This window comes from Falco biarmicus, chromosome 3, assembly GCF_023638135.1.
Source record: "Falco biarmicus isolate bFalBia1 chromosome 3, bFalBia1.pri, whole genome shotgun sequence".
In the NCBI taxonomy this organism is placed as follows: Eukaryota; Metazoa; Chordata; class Aves; order Falconiformes; family Falconidae; genus Falco; species Falco biarmicus.
In genome coordinates, this window is record NC_079290.1 from 68,477,662 (window position 1) to 68,495,716 (window position 18,055).

The window sequence follows — 18,055 nt, forward strand, 5'->3', positions numbered from 1 at the left end:
TATAGGTACTAAGCCAAATGACCTACAATTGATAATATCAATGTTAAGCATGGATGGGGCAGAAAATAAGAAGAGGGATGATGTTGATGAGAGTTTACAAACTGAGTTGACAGAAGATTGCCAGAGAAACACAGCAGGAGAAAATGCTGGATGTGACTCTTCATTTCAGCAGAAAACAAGGCTTATGTCAGATGAAGTGGTCAAGGGCCTTGAAAAGAAAAGAAAAGAGAATGGTACGAACAAAAGGGCACTGTCAGAATCACCAAACCTGGATGCTGTTGAAGTAGGCAAGCCTGAAAATGAATCACCAAACCTGGATGCTGTTGAAGTAGGCAAGCCTGAAAATGTCTCCAGAAAAAGAAAGTGGAGTTCTTCAGAAGACATGAAAGATACTGAAAGGAAATTGCACAAAATCATAGCTGAAGAAGCAAGTAGTGTGGTAGCTGGAGCTGTAAAGAAGGAAGGATTTGCTGGTTGTCTTGATGATGATATATTTAATGCAAATTTCCTGTGCCTACATTGTGATTTCAAATGTGCTGATGGTGCCATATTGAAGATTCACAAGGAAAATAAACATTCACAAGAGGAGCCAGCTGCTGTTCCTGATAACTTACCATCTTCAGAAGAAAGCAGTGTTGGCTATACAGTTGGAAACACAGAGAAAGACCTTAAAGGCAAAATAAGTGATCTCTGTTTACCTTCCTGCTCTGATATAGAAAAACATAAACGAGAAAGCCCCTCTAAACAATCCAAAGAGCAAACATGCCCTCACTGTAGTTGCACAGCTGAATGTATTTCAACATTACATACACATGTTAAACAAGACCATGAGAAATCCAAGATATTTTCTTGTGATCTTTGTGGTTTTCAGAGTGCTGAAGAAAATCTCCTAAATTCTCATTTCCTTGGCAAGACGCACCTTCGACGCCAAAATCTTGCTGCACGGGGAGGACTTGTACAGATATTGACAAAAAAATCATTTAAAACCCAACAAACTACTGCAACCAAAGAAAGGAATGTCAGAGCAAAACCTGCGACCAGCAAATTAAGGGCAAGAACTGTTGATGCAAAAGAATTAAGTGTTTGCAGTGCACCAAAAGGCTCAAAAGTAAGCTTGTCTAAACAAAACGATTGCACTGAACTTGTTGAAAAGATACCATCTTCAAATGTTCCCACTCAAAAAGACGATACTATGACCGAAGAAGCGTTGCTTTCTTCCAGTGTACAAGGAAATTGTGAAGTTTGTACTGAAAAACTAGAAATACCAGGACCCTCAGAAAATATCTTGAAGAAAACAGAACTACCTCCAACTACCAAAAAGCTAGTTAGAAGTTTAAACACGACAAGGAGATTTGATAGACGAGAACATAAAAGAAATGTTGTCTTGTTAAGGTCTTCATTTGGACAAAGTAGGTCTTTTAGATTAAAAAGGCAGGTTAAAAGAAGGTACAGCTTGTTGTGTAAGAGAGGCAAGTCTGAAATTCTGAGAGTACACATGAAGCATATCTCCAGCACACAGCTTGAACCTGTTGATTCAAGCCCTATGTCACATACAGAATTAGAAGCAGATGCTGAAAGTAATTATAATACTCCCTCAGAAATTCAAGATCTTACTGAAGATAAGCCAAATATCCTTTCTTCAAGCAGTACAGATACTAAAGATTCTGATGTTAAACTTACTGCTGATCATGGTCTTCTTCATACTTGCATTAACTGTGGTTATGTTTTTCAGAACAGAAGAAGTTTGGAAATTCATGTTGCAAAGCTTCATACAAAAAGGATCCAGTTTCATTGTCAGATGTGTAGTTATTCCTCTGGAGTCAGGGAAGACATGAAGCAACACTGTCAGGACAGTAAACACCAGATGGGTGGTTGTAGCTTTAATTGTCAGCTCTGTTCATTTACCAGCCTGAATGTGATCGGCCTTCGAAGTCATATGAGTGAAGTGCATAATATGTCCCATAGCTGTCCAACTTGCATTCTCTTTTTTCATGTAGAAGAAGACCTGATAAATCATCAAAAAAATGAGAAACATGATGGTTCATTATTTCAGCAAGCTACTCCATTGAGTAACTGTGATCAGACGTTGCAAGTGATAACTTATGGTGACCCAGTATCAAACAATAGCCAAAATCTTGAGAAGGAAGTGGAAGCACCAATGAAAGCAAAACCTCCAGAATCTTCATTCATAAATCACAGAAATGAGCTAAAGCATTCTGTTCTGAATAAAACCCAGTTTCAATGTAAAAAGTGTTTTTATAAGACGAGATCTTCCACAGTTCTTACAAGGCACATAAAACTCCGACATGCACAGGAGTATCACTTCCTTTGCAAAGCATGTAATCTCTACTCATTGAGTAAGGAAGGAATGGAGAAGCATATCAAAAGAAGCAAGCACCTGGAAAATGCCAGGAAAAACAACATTGGACTACGTTTTGAAGAATGTATTGAAAAGGTTTGTGTTGGTGTTGGTGGTATTAAAACAGTGGTGGATCCTTCAGTTTCTGGGAGTGGGAATATAGAATTAGATAAAGAAATTATACAAGTTTCATCCTCTTCTGTGGAAAACATACCGAGAAATAAGGAATTTGTTCCAGTTGATCAAAGGATTGGTGAAAATGAATTGGTTTTAGCTAATGCACCCAAAAGAGGAAAACCCAAGGGCACTATTTCTAGGACATGTACTCATTGTGGTCTTTTGGCCTCCAGTGTCACAAATTTGACTGTTCACATCAGACGAAAGCACAGTCATCAGTACAGCTATTTGTGTAAGATTTGCAATTACTACACTGTAACCAAAGGAGATATGGAACGCCATTGTGCAACCAAAAAACACAAAAGTCGTGTTGAAATAGAAGGACGTGGAAAACAGAACTCGGAGATCATCGTTAGCCCTGAAGGAGGTAATTCTGAATCCATGAACAAGAAGGTTAATAGCCCCATGACTGCCTTCTGTGAACATGTTGAGGATGGTAGCCAGTCATCAGATTTGGAAAACTCTGTCTTAGACAATCAGGAAGTTGAGCAAGGAGATGCAGAACTAAAAATTGTAAATGCCAGTAGGCTGCCAGATTTGGAGCATACTAGCAATCCATTAAATATAAACCAACGTATATTTCTGGAACCAGCAAGGGTTACTCCAGATGGTGACCCATGTTTCCAGAGAAGAGCAATGGGTGCAAATGACAACAAGTGCATACACTGCAGCTTCATTGCTCATTCTTCATCTTCTTTAGAGCTGCATGTGAAACGAAAACATACAAAACAATTTGAATACTACTGCATGGCTTGTGACTACTATGCTGTTACTCGCAGAGAGATGATTAGGCATGCAGCGACAGAGAAGCATAAAATTAGAAGAGAATCTTACGTTTATTCTTCTTCTGGGGAGGAAGCAAGCACAGCAAATACCACTAAAGAAGGCACTGCTTTGTCTGGAGAGGAGCACCATCCCAGTGCAGGAGAATTGAAAACTGGTTTGGGTGAAACAAAATGTGCCAATGATGCAGCAGAAGGTGATCATACGAGTAAAAGCTTAACTGAGTGTACTGTATTAGATGAAACTGCATCTCCAGGAATGCCTAAAAGCAGCAGTTGCCAAAATGCAGTAGAAGGTGAACTTGAAGAGGAGTCTAAAAATGGAGGAGAAAACTTTTTTTGTGAAGGATTTCAGCAAACTCCTCGGAAAGATAAAGGTGTTAAACTTGACAAGGAAGCATCAGTTAAAGAAACAGGTACTTACAAGTTGCAGCAAAGTAGGCATGGGCAGGAGCTACTCAACTCGGCTGATGATTGCACTGCAGAAAATCAAAATAGATCAAGCAACACAAACCTGAATTCAGGAAAAGGCGAGGAAAACTTGGATGCAAATAGAGAAAACCCCGAAGTAGAGTGTAGAAACACATCTATTTTCAAAAAAATATCACTGAAGAAAAATAACCCACTTGTGCTAACTCTTCCAGAAACAAGTAGTGCAGTAGAGCAATCAAATTTTACTGGAAACATTGGAGAAACGGTACAAAATATACATAGTTTAGAGGGTGACAGAAGTTTGAAAGAGGATCCTACTGGGGAGGAGGAAGAAGCCCTTGTGGAAGCACAACATGAAGTAGAAGTAACTATAAATAACAGTGTTTGGGAGGCAGATGGCTCAACAGCTGAGGGCATGGAAGGAAGTAGTGATGAGGCTTTAGGAACAGTTATCAGTGCTGATGATAAAGGAAAGGCAATGCAAAATTTTGGCAAGTTTGATTCTTCTATAGTGCGGTTAAAAAGCCATCAAGATGGGGAGGCCACTGACCATTCTGCTGAAGGACAGATGTCAGGTGGAGTGAAAGCTAGTGAGCTTACCATGAAAGCAGAGCTTTCCCCAAGTGGTGGGAAAAAGAAGAAGTCAGAAGGAATTTCCCTTGGGGAGTCGACACGTATTCGCTGCGATGACTGTGGTTTTCTAGCAGATGGTTTGAGCGGACTAAATGTTCACATAGCCATGAAACATCCTTCAAAAGAAAAACATTTTCATTGTTTACTCTGTGGAAAATCATTTTACACAGAGAGCAACCTTCACCAGCACTTGGCCAGCGCTGGGCACATGCGCAATGAGCAGGCAAGCGTGGAGGAGCTGCCTGAAGGAGGTGCTACCTTTAAGTGTGTGAAGTGCACAGAGCCCTTCGATTCAGAGCAGAGCTTGTTTCTCCACATCAAAGAGCAACACGAAGAGCTCTTGCGGGAAGTGAATAAGTACATTGTGGAAGACACTGAGCAAATAAACAGGGAGAGGGAAGAGAACCAAGGCAATGTCTGCAAGTATTGTGGGAAGATGTGTAGAAGTAGCAATTCCATGGCCTTCCTAGCTCACATCCGTACCCATACAGGTATGGAAATGCAGTCTTTGCAAGTGGTCTCTTTCAAACAGAGTGAATTATACCATTGGTCTGTTTCTGCTTGTTAATCTCTTTAACATTTCTTATGAACTGGCATTCATGTTGCCTGATGAGCCCCCAGTGAAATTCAAAATTACCTAAAGGGGTGTGAAAATACAGTGATCAAAGGGCAGAGAATGTAAGAACATTTTAAGCGCAGTCACCCTGCTTTTTGTTTCATATAGAGAAATTTCCTTCCCTTTAATCTAAATTGTAACCACTAATTGGTTCTTAAATTTATATAATGAAGCAGTGGTGGTTTGAGAGAACAATTAGCTGTTCTAACTTCCTCCTCCTTGCAGTTGTTTAATATCCAAATTGTTTATTTCATTTTAATTCAGTTCCACTTTCAGCATTACATAATGCTTCAGGATAGACATTTTATATGAGATCATTCCTAAATAAGAAACAGCAAGAGGTTTTTGTAGAAATAAGCTATGGGAATTGGAATTGGTCAGCCTTTTTGGAAGGTAGTGTGTAATGCTGTTATGATGCAGAGGGATGTAGCATCTGATTTAGTTTCTGTGCTGATCACACTTTCAATTCATTTTTATGTTTAATTTTAAGTGGAAAATTTAAAAACATTTTTGTAGAAAAATGCATAAGCTGCAGTTCTAAATTTATGTAAAAATTCACTGTGATGTTTCTATAAACCTGCCATACATTCTTTATTTTAAATAGACAGCTTTTCTAAATCACTGAGCTCTGCTTAGACAAGTGGTGTCTCCATGGTTGAATTTATGAGTGGATTTGAATAATAAATTCACATTTCATTGAACATATTTTCATTAAAACTGTAAGGTTTATTTTACTGTACTTTTAAATAATGGCTTATTATGGAAGCTATAGTTTAAATTCATGCAGTATTTGAAACTTAGTGCATGGTTACAAGGAAGAGAACAAAAAGGTAAGAAAAAAGAAACATAAAAAAATGGTAATTCCTGGCATAATCCTAAAATAGTTTTGTAAGGTTTTTTTATGAAAAGCCAAGGGCATGACTGGACAACAAAGTTTAAAATTAATCTTGGGGAACATGGACATTGTATTTCAAACCTTTCAAAGTATTTTACTATAACTGCAGTATTCATGTATGCCAGTAAGTCACATACTTAATACTTTCAGCATTACTTCTGTCCTGTCAATAACGTAGTTATCTGTATAGCTTCTGCTAATATCCAACTCTGAATGCAGTGTTAAGTCTTACAGAGGGACGCTCGTGTTCACATGGTCAGAACAGTTGTATAAGCCCTTAATATGCCCTCTTACGGCAGATAAAACTGAATAAAACTAAGGGGGAGGATGCTAATGGAGCTCTCTTTAGAATTCTTTATGCAACTGTCTGGTCAAGACATGTTGCTTATAATTGATGTGTCCATTACTTGAATTCTCTTGTAATTATAGTCAATAAGTCTTGTAAATGTGTTAAAGCTCACTAAAAGCATACAAATTCAAGAACAGAGTAAGGCTAATAATTTAAAATAATCAATGTAGGCATTTCAGCACTTAATTTCCCTTGTGTGTTGATAGCTGATCATTCTTAATCCATTAAGATTTATTTAGTCGTTTACAATGCAAAATAGGTTTGCACTGGTCACTTGTGCCATTTGAAAATGTCCACCAGGTTAAGTGCAGAATGTAGTCCATTAGTCTTCCTTGACTATATGTATTAATTGCATTTAAAATCAAGTTAATGTGGATGTGAAAGTGAGGTAACTATCAATATATGACAAAGCAACCCTACTTACATAAGTTACATCATTGATTGTAACATTTAGTAAAAGTTAGTGTACTTTTTAACATCTTGTGTGTAGGTCTTATCATGAAGTATATTTTTATTGTGCTTTTGGATGGCCCTAAATATGCAAAGCAGTAAAAGGATATGTTTCATTTTGCAAGTCATTTTTTGGTGGTGCATATGGAGGAATTATAGAAGGGTTACAGCTTAGAGTTTTATCTGCCCTCTTTCTCATGGCACCTTTATATGCAATGCTTTTCTTATGCTTTGCTTATTCACATAAATAGTAATGCGGATACTTTTATTAATAGTTAATGGGAAGAAGGCTTTCTCTTCCAATCCCTATTTTCATACTTGTGATATTTTTTCTTACAGAACCTTTTCTTCCATCCCGTATCACAGTGAATACAGTTGAATAAGAAACAAATATTTTTGGATTATTGGGAGGGGTAGCAGAGGGAACTGACCTACTCCACCAAGTGAATATACGGTGGCTTATAATATTGGTGAGGCAAAGCAGGGTATTTCTAGCTTCTCATCTGTTCTAGGGTAACACCAGGTACATAATAGGAGCAGAGCTGCACGTTTTCCCATTTATTGTTCTGATTATGTGCTTTTTAAAAAATCTTCAGCATCCAGATGTGCATATATATGTCTATATATGTATGTATGTGTAACCATATCCAACTCCTTGCCTTTTTTTTATTGAGTAACTGGTGATAGTTCAGTGTGGGGGTGGGAAGGGAAAGTTGTAGAAAGATACAACTACTGATTTCCATTAATAGAAAAATAATGTTTCAAAATACCGTTAAATAACGTAGGAGATTTTCACATTGCAAATGAAAGGGAAGCTTTGCTAGAGAGGAGATAACAAGTAAGTCCATCACATGTTGACAAGTGAAAATGAGGAAGTGTAAAGAAAAATAAAAGTAGTAGAGGTGGAAGACTTTTTAGTTTGCAGTTGATGGAGGTCCCATAAACTTAATTAACAATCAACATCTGAGGAAAAATCACCTGCAACCACATCATCTTTGTTTCATTTCTCATCAGATTTCTCAGTTAATGGAAGGTTTGCTCAATGTGGTATCTTACTCCCCATGTCCTAAACACAGGAGGAAATGGTATGATGGTGTTTCATGCAACTCTGCTCACTTTGCATTGGGCCTGAGCTAGGGACGCAGCTATACTTGCAGGTGCAGATGGTGTTGCCTTTGGCTGGCTTAAAGATAAAGCAGTGATTTTTTCTTATAGTTTTGGGTCTCAATTGTCTTAATGTAAAATAAGGACTTTGATCTCCAGTCTTTTTGCTGTTCACTAGCATGGTTTGTGTCTGTCCGACCTGAACTGTAAAATTTGGTCTATTTTCAATTTGATGGTGGTTTTTGTTTCTTTTTTTCTTTTTCCAGTTCTCTTGTTAAGGGCCTAATTGTTTATTGTTAACATCAGAAAATGTACATTTTGTGTCCAAGCTATAACTTGTGGGTAAAGTAACTTTTGACAACGCCCCCCCCCTTTTTTTTTAACTCATTTGATTGGAAAGATGATATATTGAGAGTATTTTTATCATTTTTCTGGGAACTAAAAGCCAAGTGTGAATTCAATGGTATCATGTTTAACACAGCGTATCAGAACTGTTAAGGTTTGTGACGATACAAGTATGGCTAAGAAGTGGTTAATTGCTTCAGCATTGTTTCAGATCGCCTTATGGCAAATACAGATATTTTGCCCCATTAGTTTAACTCTTCGTGCTATGTCTTAAGTATAAAATTTTGGGGTTTTTGATCCAAGAACATACTGGAACAAATTTGGCACCAGCAGCCTAAAATTGAGTTGCGCTGCCTTTGTTTCAGGTGATAAGTACTAGCTACAGCCTGCCAGCGCTTGAATTTTCATGGAGTTTAAATGGAGATATTAACAGGTATTCAGCTCTGGGTCTGAGAAAGAAATAAAAAACCCTCAAGGCCTCAGTGATTTTTGGATGAGAGCAGTCAATAGAATAATACATTTCTGTATTGTCAGGACACCGTAGCTACGATTGGTCTGAACTTGAGTTCTTCACAAAGGAGTCACATAAATGGAAAACAGCAAAGGTCTTGTATGGAAACACTGTTGGACACCTGCAGTAAGAGAATGAGGAACAAATCTACAATTTAACCAGCAGGAGAGAAACTAGGGGAACACAGGATTGAATCCACATGGTATTTGAATTGTATGACAAAAAAAGAGCAGTATAAACACCAACAGATTTCAAAAATCCTCTGCAGTGTGGCCTTGATGTTATTAATTGTGCAATTAGTCTTGAAGATTAAGTTAAAACATCAACTTTTTATACTTTTTAATTTAATGCAAAGATAGACTTTTTTATTTGCATGGGCTCTCTTTATAGAATGCAGTGTTGATTTGAAATGTCACCAAATTAATGATTAATTTAGTTTTATCAGGATCATTTAAATAAACTGGTTTTTTTTTTCAGTGTGATTGATAGAATGTGATTGCTGTTAGCTGCAGTCTCAACCTGCTTTTGACATTTAAACATATAAAGCTGACTAGATATAACCATTCAGGTGCTAAATATATTTTACATCTACTTCCAACAGTAGAAATGGAAGTATTAAGAGATCTGGCTTCATTGTCATTGAACTGTGAAATATTCAACCTTGTCTGCCCGTGCTTAGTACTGTTGACTTTTTTATTTCAGTTAGAAGATTAAAATTAAATGCTTCATTTTTTGTCAGCTTTTGGGAATTAAATTGAAATTTAAGACTCTAAAATTTTCTACTAAGATCCTCAATTTCATCAATGGATTCTTGGAGGATATTCTGTTTTCAAGGGCAAAGCAAAAAGGTTCATTGATCAAGTATGATATAGTGCAACATTTTTCTTATCAGAGCTCTTTATGTATATTTATTAAAGATCACATATTTCATATTATGCTTAACTGTATTGGAAGAAGTACTTCACAAAACATATACTAAACATAATATGGAGACTCTGTGACCATATTGTACTTACTTTTAACTGCAGTTCTATGATTTTGATTTATTGATTTAAGGATTTAATGGTCAGAAAATTGGAAAGTACTACAGCATGCTTTAGAATGGTGTTGCTGTGTAATAACATGGGGACTGACATATGCCCAATTTAACTATTTCAGTAAAAAAAAAATGGTTTTTCCACCCTCAAGAATGGATTGCTGTTAATTAAGATAGACAAATAATTTGACTTTTTGCTGAACTGATGTGGTACAAGAAATAGGCTGGTACTTTCTCCTTGGAGAAATAATTTCAGGGTTCTTTGGTCTGCAGTAGACATTTAATATTAAAGTTTGTTCTTGAAATAAATAATAGCCAAAATGTCAATACTTCTGGTTTGCAGAATAATCATAAATTCTTGACCATAAAACAGTCATAAAGGCATAATATTTTATCCACTGTATATTCATACATTGCATGTCATTACAGTAGCTAGGTGATGAATCATTTTCTGTGTGTGACAGAACAAATCTGAAATACCAGTGCTAATGTGAAATCTACTCAAAGTTGGAAGACTTGTAAAATTACTTTACTTTAAATATACTTGCTTAAAAACCAAGTACGTTTTGCAGTTTATCTTAATTTCAAGCCACCTTAAGACCATTACCTGAGGTTCAGCATTTGGAAACAGAGAAAGGTGTAGAACAACTTTTGCTGTCTTGTTGAAAGGTTATCTGCCTGCTATATTGTCTTCCAAATTTAATGCTTTTTGGGTTTTTTAAATAATAATGAAAAAGAGTAATTTATTATTAAAAGTTAAGAGTACAGTTTCCGTGATCTTGAACTTAAGGAAACTTTAATGAGTAATGTATAGTATATACTGTCTGTGTCCTGGGAGTTATAAATTTCTGTACGAGATACCTTTTCTGTTAGGCAAAAATCTCAAACAGGTTAAATGTGGGATAGGCTTTTTTAAAGGTTATTTTTTTCCAGGATTTTTTATTTCTTTAACCGTGGGTGATACATTATTCTAATTCAACTCATATCTTATGCTAAATTTTACTTAGGATCAAAGCCATTCAAGTGCAAGATATGCCATTTTGCAACAGCTCAGCTCGGAGATGCCAGAAACCATGTCAAGAGGCACCTTGGGATGAGGGAATACAAGTGTCATGTCTGTGGGTGAGTAAATTGAAACAGTCTCCAACATGGTTAACCAGGAGAAGAGTGCAGGATATGCATTGTTTCAGATTTGAAAACTGTGATGTGAGCAAGAGTGGCTAAAATTATGCATGCATATCCTCCTTTCCATTGTTATGGTAAATTCCTTAAATACAGTTATGACATTCTTTTCCCACTTCTAATCCTGCACTGAAGATGAGCAATTTTATGGGCTACAAGGTCAATTTGAACCTGTAATCTGTAAATTGACTAAATTATAGGATGTTCATTCACATTGCCAGGGAGAACTGTAAATTCCATTTAAAGACATAAAAAATATATAATATAGACTTTACTGTGTGGGGTTTTTTCTTTTGCTATACTGTTATAATTTTAGTACCATTAACAGATTTCTGGACTCCATTAGGGTTTTCATTCTTTACGAAAACAAAACAGAAGAATGATTTTCCAACAAACGGATCTAAAATATTGCAGGCATAAGACTTTAAAAATAAATTGAAGTCTTTTATGTATGCTTGTGTTCTTGTTTGTTACCCAAAAAATCTTGTTTTTCTTTTTTACTTAATCGTTATTTCCTCAGAAGGATTGTTCATAATGTTTAATTGTCCTTCAAATGTGTTGCATTTAATAGAAGGCATTGAGACTCCTTAATGCAAAACTAATTAATTTAGCAGAAATGTTTAAAAGGTTTTAAAATGCCATGGCATATATGGTACATCATAGGACATTCAAAGTTGGATTTTAATACCCTAGTTCTGATTAAAAATGTATTTTAATGTTATTATGCTGGAGAAATTAACTAATATATGCATCATATAAAAACATTTTACTCAAACCTATGTAACCTGCTATAGCAGCCTTATGGCTAATGTGTAGAACAGCACAGGTTCAATTAGATGATGCAGTGCACACATGAATGGTGTGGTGTGATGTTGGGGATAATATTCAGCAGGAGTGGGTTTTTTTTTCGCCTTAGTATACTGATCTACTGCAGGACAAAGTGAGTTACACATTTTAAAGGACAAGCGAATGTTAAGCTGAATATGCAGCTGAGTGATTTTCACTGATTCATCTCTGTTTTTCAAATAATCTTGCATGCAGCATTATGAGATACTTTGGATGTTTTTACTCACTTAAGAAAATTAATTGCTGACTTCTTGAAACAAGAAATAAAAATGTATGAGCCTAATTCTTAAGTCTACTGAATATCGGTAGTGGAATAACTTGTGCTACTCTCTATTTTGCAGCATGTTTAAAATGAATGTTAAGCTTGGTAGGCTATTTTATATTTGAAAAATCTTCTTTACTATCTGCTATATGAATTGTCAAGAATTTGGCATGGAAGATAGTTAACAACTACAGAGACATAAGACCGTTTAGCTAAGGCTAAACTCTGTTCCTTACAAGTTGCCAACAAACTTGACAATGGTTCTTTGTTCAATTACCTTAACTTAAACTGAAAAAATATATTATTTAACTATGTTAATTGTGAGAGGAAAAGTAAAAAAATCTCAAAATAGCTAATACCGTATCTTTTATAAAAAGAGAATTAAAATTATTAAGCGCTACCTCATTTTTTCAAAAACTCATTCCTTCACTTCAGGATTGACATGTTCTTAGAATCTGCCTCAGAAATTACACAATTGTCAGTTGCAATTCATGATGGGTATGCAAGAGAGAGAACAAAATGTGTGAATGATTTAAACTGTGGACTTGAATGTTAGTCACTTTGCTAAACTGATTGCTTACTGTATGTTGCTGACACGTCATACCTGGTAGCCAAGCAGGTACTTGTTTTCTGTTTGTGTGTCGTATTGTGTTGCTAATTTTCATCAACAACTTGAAGCTGTGCAATTTAGATATGGCAAAACAGTTAACGGAAGTGACATATAGCACAATACCCTGTGCTTACAAAAATCTGATTTATGTACCTGGTTAAATAATCATCACATTTCACTTAATGTACACCAAAAGTGTATTTTAAGAATTATATATTAACACTGATTTAATTGGAAAAGATGTTTTTGTACTGTAGCTAACAGTCCTAAAGAATTGAGCAGGATTTGAAGAAGGAGGAATGACCAGAGCAGTTTGAACCATAGTCCAAATAATGAATATGCCATCCTTATATGTGGAAGAAGAGAAGAAAGTGTAATAGCTTGTGCTGTATTTCTGCTATTTTAATTGAAAGGATTGGGTACTGTAGGTTAAAAAAATAAAGTAGCAACATAAAAAAAAAATAAATTGCTAGGATTGGCTATCGGATTAGTGGCACTATAGAGCATTGGTACATTAACACCACTGACAATGTCAATTCATTATCATTGATGGCTAAATAATCTTAGAAATGCTCAGTGGACCTATTAGTTCCTGAACATAAGCAGCTCATGCTGCATTTCTTCATTAGCTTTAATTGCTATAAATTTTACCTTTTTAAAAATCATGCTTTAAAAGGTGAAGTGATCTTTCAGGAACATTAACTCTGTAATTTTGTCACAAACAGAAGGTCCTGCACTATGTTTTCTTTTCTACAGTAGTTAATATTCTATCCTCTGACTTTTAGATTCATAGTAATAAGCCCTCTGCTAGTTGCAAGGATAAATTGCGTTTCAAAAGCTTTTGAATCTGCTTGGGCACTTTTTAAAGGTGAAATGTCAGTGCAACATCATGGTCTAGTGTGGTCTCAAAATACCACCTTTTTTTTTTTTTTTAAAGACAAAAATTATCTGGAAATTTTTGTCTTAAAAAAAAAGCAAAAAAGCTGTATCTGTGTTGTTGTTTTAGGGAGGGTTTGCTGTGTCTTAATATTTCAAATGATCTTCATATTTACATGATACAAAGTACACAGTATATAATTCACTTAGTTGTTGAAAAAGGCAGTAATTTTGCTGTGTTTTATTTTTTTTTAATTGAAGTTCAGGATTTGTTTTTCTTCAGCTGCACAGCAGAAACTAGATGACACAGAAATTGGACACCGCTAATGTTTTAACATTTGGAATAAACAGTCTGCTACTCATTTCCTTATCGCAGATGTGTGTTAATTGTTTTCTTTTCCATACACAAAGCTATAAAATAGATGCCATTATTTCAGAGGTAGTATCTATTTTCTGTGGGTAGCAAACTGCTGCATATTTGAATTTAATTTTTGAAAGTCTGGATCCGAAATTGGCTGATATCCTGGGTTAGATGAGCAAATGGTGGTTGCCCAGCATTTAAAATTTTTGTTTCACTTGCCTGGTGAAATGCAGTGAAAAGGTTTATCATGCATTTTTCAAATTTTATGTCTCAGGTAGAACATGAAAAATGCATTGTTCTGCACTTCAGATTTTGAACAGAATTTATTAATGTTTGATTTTAAAGTGCATCTACTATTCCTTTGCCTTTTTCTGGCCTTTGCTTTCAGAAACAGATTTTTTTGGGATGTAGTTACATGCTTCAAGTAAGGGTGGTGGCTGCTTTCTTTTTTTTTCTTTATGACTTTTAAAAAATCTGCTAAGGAGGATGGGTATAAGGTAGGTTTAGATTTTTAGGAAAATTTTCAGTATTTAAAACATGCACATAAACATTTATTGCTACCTACTTAAAAATTGAAAGGACATTTGTAACAATGTCTTTATTATGTTTATTCCATATAAAGCAGTCAAGTATTTTAAGGAATAAAAGTAAGTGTCTCTATACACAAAGGAATTTGGAGAGGGGTAGAAAAGGTTGGGTTTTTTCCTTTATTTTGCTGAAGTAGCTCGTTCTGGTGTTTTGGGGTTTTTGTGGGGTTTTTTTTTGTTATTATTATTTATTGCGGGTTTATTTGCTTTGTTTTGGTCTTTTGGTGGATGAAGGTATTAATCTTTTTCACTTTCTGCTCCTCAGTGCTCTATTTGCTTTGAAATTCTTTTTCCCAATTAAGTCTGGAGCTGTTATAATATGTTCTGCTAAATAAGTGTTTTGGTAAATTCAGTTATTTTTTTAAAGCCTCATATCAACAAGCTTTGAAAAGAGTTATAGTGTCCCAAGCATGGAAATAACTTCACTTTTGCTGCTGCTGTTAATGCAAAGAATAGTTCAGAGATCTTAATCTGTATAAAGTTCAGTATTTTAATGACACTGGTTGCTTTGAGAATGTCTAAAGAAAAATACGTGCCTTTATTGAGTGTAGTGGGTAATAGATCCTTGTACTTTATAGACAAGAATGTGCTTTTACCAGCTGCATCAAAAAAATTGGTTGTACTCCCGTGTGTTGTGTTCTCAAATTTTTTTTAGATTTTCAGATTTTTTTTTGACTGATTACTGTTAATATCAGGCTACTTTTAGTGAAAGTCAGCTCTTAAGATTGCTTTTAGCAAGCAAAAAAGACTTATTCATAAGTCTGTTGGTAGGAGCAGGAAAAACATATTTTCAAGGATGCCTTAATGTACTGTAATGTAAATTAATTATTTATACTTGTGCAGTTTGGGAAATTTAAATAGAAAGTTGCTACTCTAGTAAAACTGTTTTTGTGTGGTATTACCTAGTTTTTGTGCATTAGAAGGGATCTCTGTGTAGATGATTATAATGTCACTTTCTGACCTTTGCAGCTTGAATAATTGTAAATCATTGCTTCATAACGTGTCAGAGAATGTCTGTACTAGGGAATTAAATGGCAGAATATAATAGACCAAATTATTGCCTGTCATGTTTTCAACAACACAGTTAGTATTTGAGTTACACTTAATCATTACGTGCATTAGCAACTTCATTGGAATCCAGCTTCAGGCTGAGCATGAAATACATTACATTATTTAAACCTCTAATGGTAGAAGTCATTTATTTGTGTTGAAGTGTACAACATGCAGAGTTTCATAAAGCAAGGAACACTTGAGAGCTTAATTTATCCAAATCAAAGTCTAAATGCAGATAAACACAAGTGGCAAAAATTAGTAATTTTTATAGGCTGGAAATATTTAAAAATACATGGTTGTGGGTAATTGTAGGCAGCAGGAATAAATTAAAATCACTATTTTTAGTCAATGCTGAGAACTAAAACTGTTGTGTACCTAAATCATCAAATGCATCGTGAAACTGCATTTTTGAATGAACAATTAATTACAGACATCATACCTACAGATGTGTCCAAACAAAAAATATGTATTTGGTTCAACTCTTTAGATCGGAGATAATTAAGTGCATGTGAAATGACTGTTCCAGATCCAGCTATTCTGAGTTTTTCTATCTGCATTTTGCCTGTTTGGTCCTATCATACACTTGTATCTACGTTTACTTCAGTAAAGAAAAATGAGGTGAACCTACCTAACAGCTTTCCAAACTTGCACATTAAATAAATCAATAAGAAAATACTAGAAAAATATATGGAGTAAGGTAACATACGTGTTACGTTATCTTGCCAATTTTTGTTCAGTTATCTATTATATTAGATTTGTGAACTGGCCTTCAGTACATGGTCTTTATTTCTACTACTTAAGAAAACTGCTTCAAATAGAAGCAATTTGCTTTTATTCAGAAAAGCTCCCGGCATCTTCAGACAACTGGTATGGATCCTGTGGTGTGTTGTGCAAGGCTCTTGTCCTGGAAGTCTGCCATGGAGTTGGCTGCAGTTACTGAGTGAGCAGGAGACTTGGGTACAGGTGGTGGCGGGACTCTTTTGTTGGAGACTGGTATTACAATTGATACAGAAAAGTCAGGACCAACTTTCTGACTTAACAAAATGTAGTTTTAGCAGCTTGTATGCTAAATTGGTTTATAGTGATGATTTAGTTGTACTTGCTGAAGAGACAAGGTACGTAAGGGACATACTTGTGAGAGTGGATGTTTGTATTTGTATTGGAGGTGGTTGGGGATTGAGACTAGCACCTGTGCTGCAGCACTTCCAAGCAGTAATTATCAAGATGCACAGCCGTGTGACTATGATATGTGCGGCAGGTGTAACTAGTGCTTTCACAGATGTGCATTTTTTATTTTTAATTTTTTATTTTACTGTAGATTGATTACTCTAACATCCAGGATGTGTGTGTTTCTGTCAGGCCACAAGCACCTCTCTCTGAACGGGTCCTCTGAGAGCAACCACCTTCTGTGGCCGCGCAGGGAGGATCTGAGCCCTTCCTGAGAAGGCTGGAGTTGTGACTTACGGGAAACAGCCTGGTGGTGCAGAAATCGGTGTTTAACAGTGCTAAGGCAAGCGGCAGTCCTAAAATTCAGTATACCTACTGAAAAAGAGACTTCTGTCTCTATAATCCGTGGTTCGGCAGGATTGACATAAGCATTGGGAAAGATACTGTTAAAAATGGAGTTCTGCTGGCAGAAGGAGATGGCACAGAAGTTGGCTCAGTTTTGGTTACCATGTGAAGAAGGGAGCCTGAGAGCTGTTGGTGCAGCTGGTTGGTTCTGACAGGGAGAAAAGTTTGCTTGATTAAAATCTTGGTTGGTTTGTTTTCTTGGTGGGCTTAAGGTGCGTGACTTGGATTTATATCCAGAATTCAGAAGGTTTACATTTGCTTTATTTTTGCTTTGAATAAGTTTTGTGTAGGAATTGCATCAAGGTCCCGATTCAGCTGTGATTTTCCGTGTTGCTTTTAGTAACTTTACTTTAAAATTTAGAGGATAAATAACTGAGCCTAATCTTTATCAATGAATACCTCTTCCCTAATACTACAGGGTTTGGTAAGAGAAGCAACATTTTACCCGAAAAGGGAAAAAATAGGCTCTGATTTATGCTTTAAACCTTTTAACTGTAAGTTATTGGAATGTCTTCAATTTTAACCAAATTTAATCTAAGAATTGATGGCTGAAGCAGTCTGTTGGGGCATCTGGTTTTTTTGTGTCCAATTTTACTTGCATCAAATGTATTGCTGTAACGTAGCTTCTTCAGTAGTTACTGCTCAATTCATTGGAACGCCCCAGAATCTCAGAGGATGTGGTGCACAGTGCATCCACATCCTCCTTCACGATTAAATTGTCTGTTTAAAGACCTTAACTTTGTTTTTCTTTCCAGTGATTTTTCCTCCTGTTTGCACTGTAATGACTGGAAATTGTGTTTACTGGGTTTAGTACAAGCAGAATCAAGCCTATAGATTTTAAGCACTTGAGGACATTTAATCTTACTTTCTGTGTTTATTACAACCCTGGGCACCTTCTCGAGACTCAGCGATTAGTTTACTAAGGTAGAACTGGTTTCTTTAGAAAATTTGTGTCTTGGTACATTCGTGTTTCAGGTATCAACAAATCTAAATGGTAGCAATCGGAAGAGCTGACCA

The 18,055-nt window shown here is 35.8% G+C and overlaps 1 protein-coding gene across 1 annotated transcript in view; it reads left to right on the forward strand.

The window, feature by feature from the left end:
• The window catches only part of ZNF407 (zinc finger protein 407), a 344,394-nt gene that overhangs the window by 27,114 nt on the left and 299,225 nt on the right, over positions 1–18,055 (forward strand). Inside the window, exons 2-3 of the mRNA XM_056330335.1 lie at positions 6–4,874; positions 10,697–10,811. Coding sequence (XP_056186310.1) covers positions 6–4,874; positions 10,697–10,811 — 4,984 coding nt within the window. The remainder of the gene's footprint in view (positions 1–5; positions 4,875–10,696; positions 10,812–18,055) is intronic.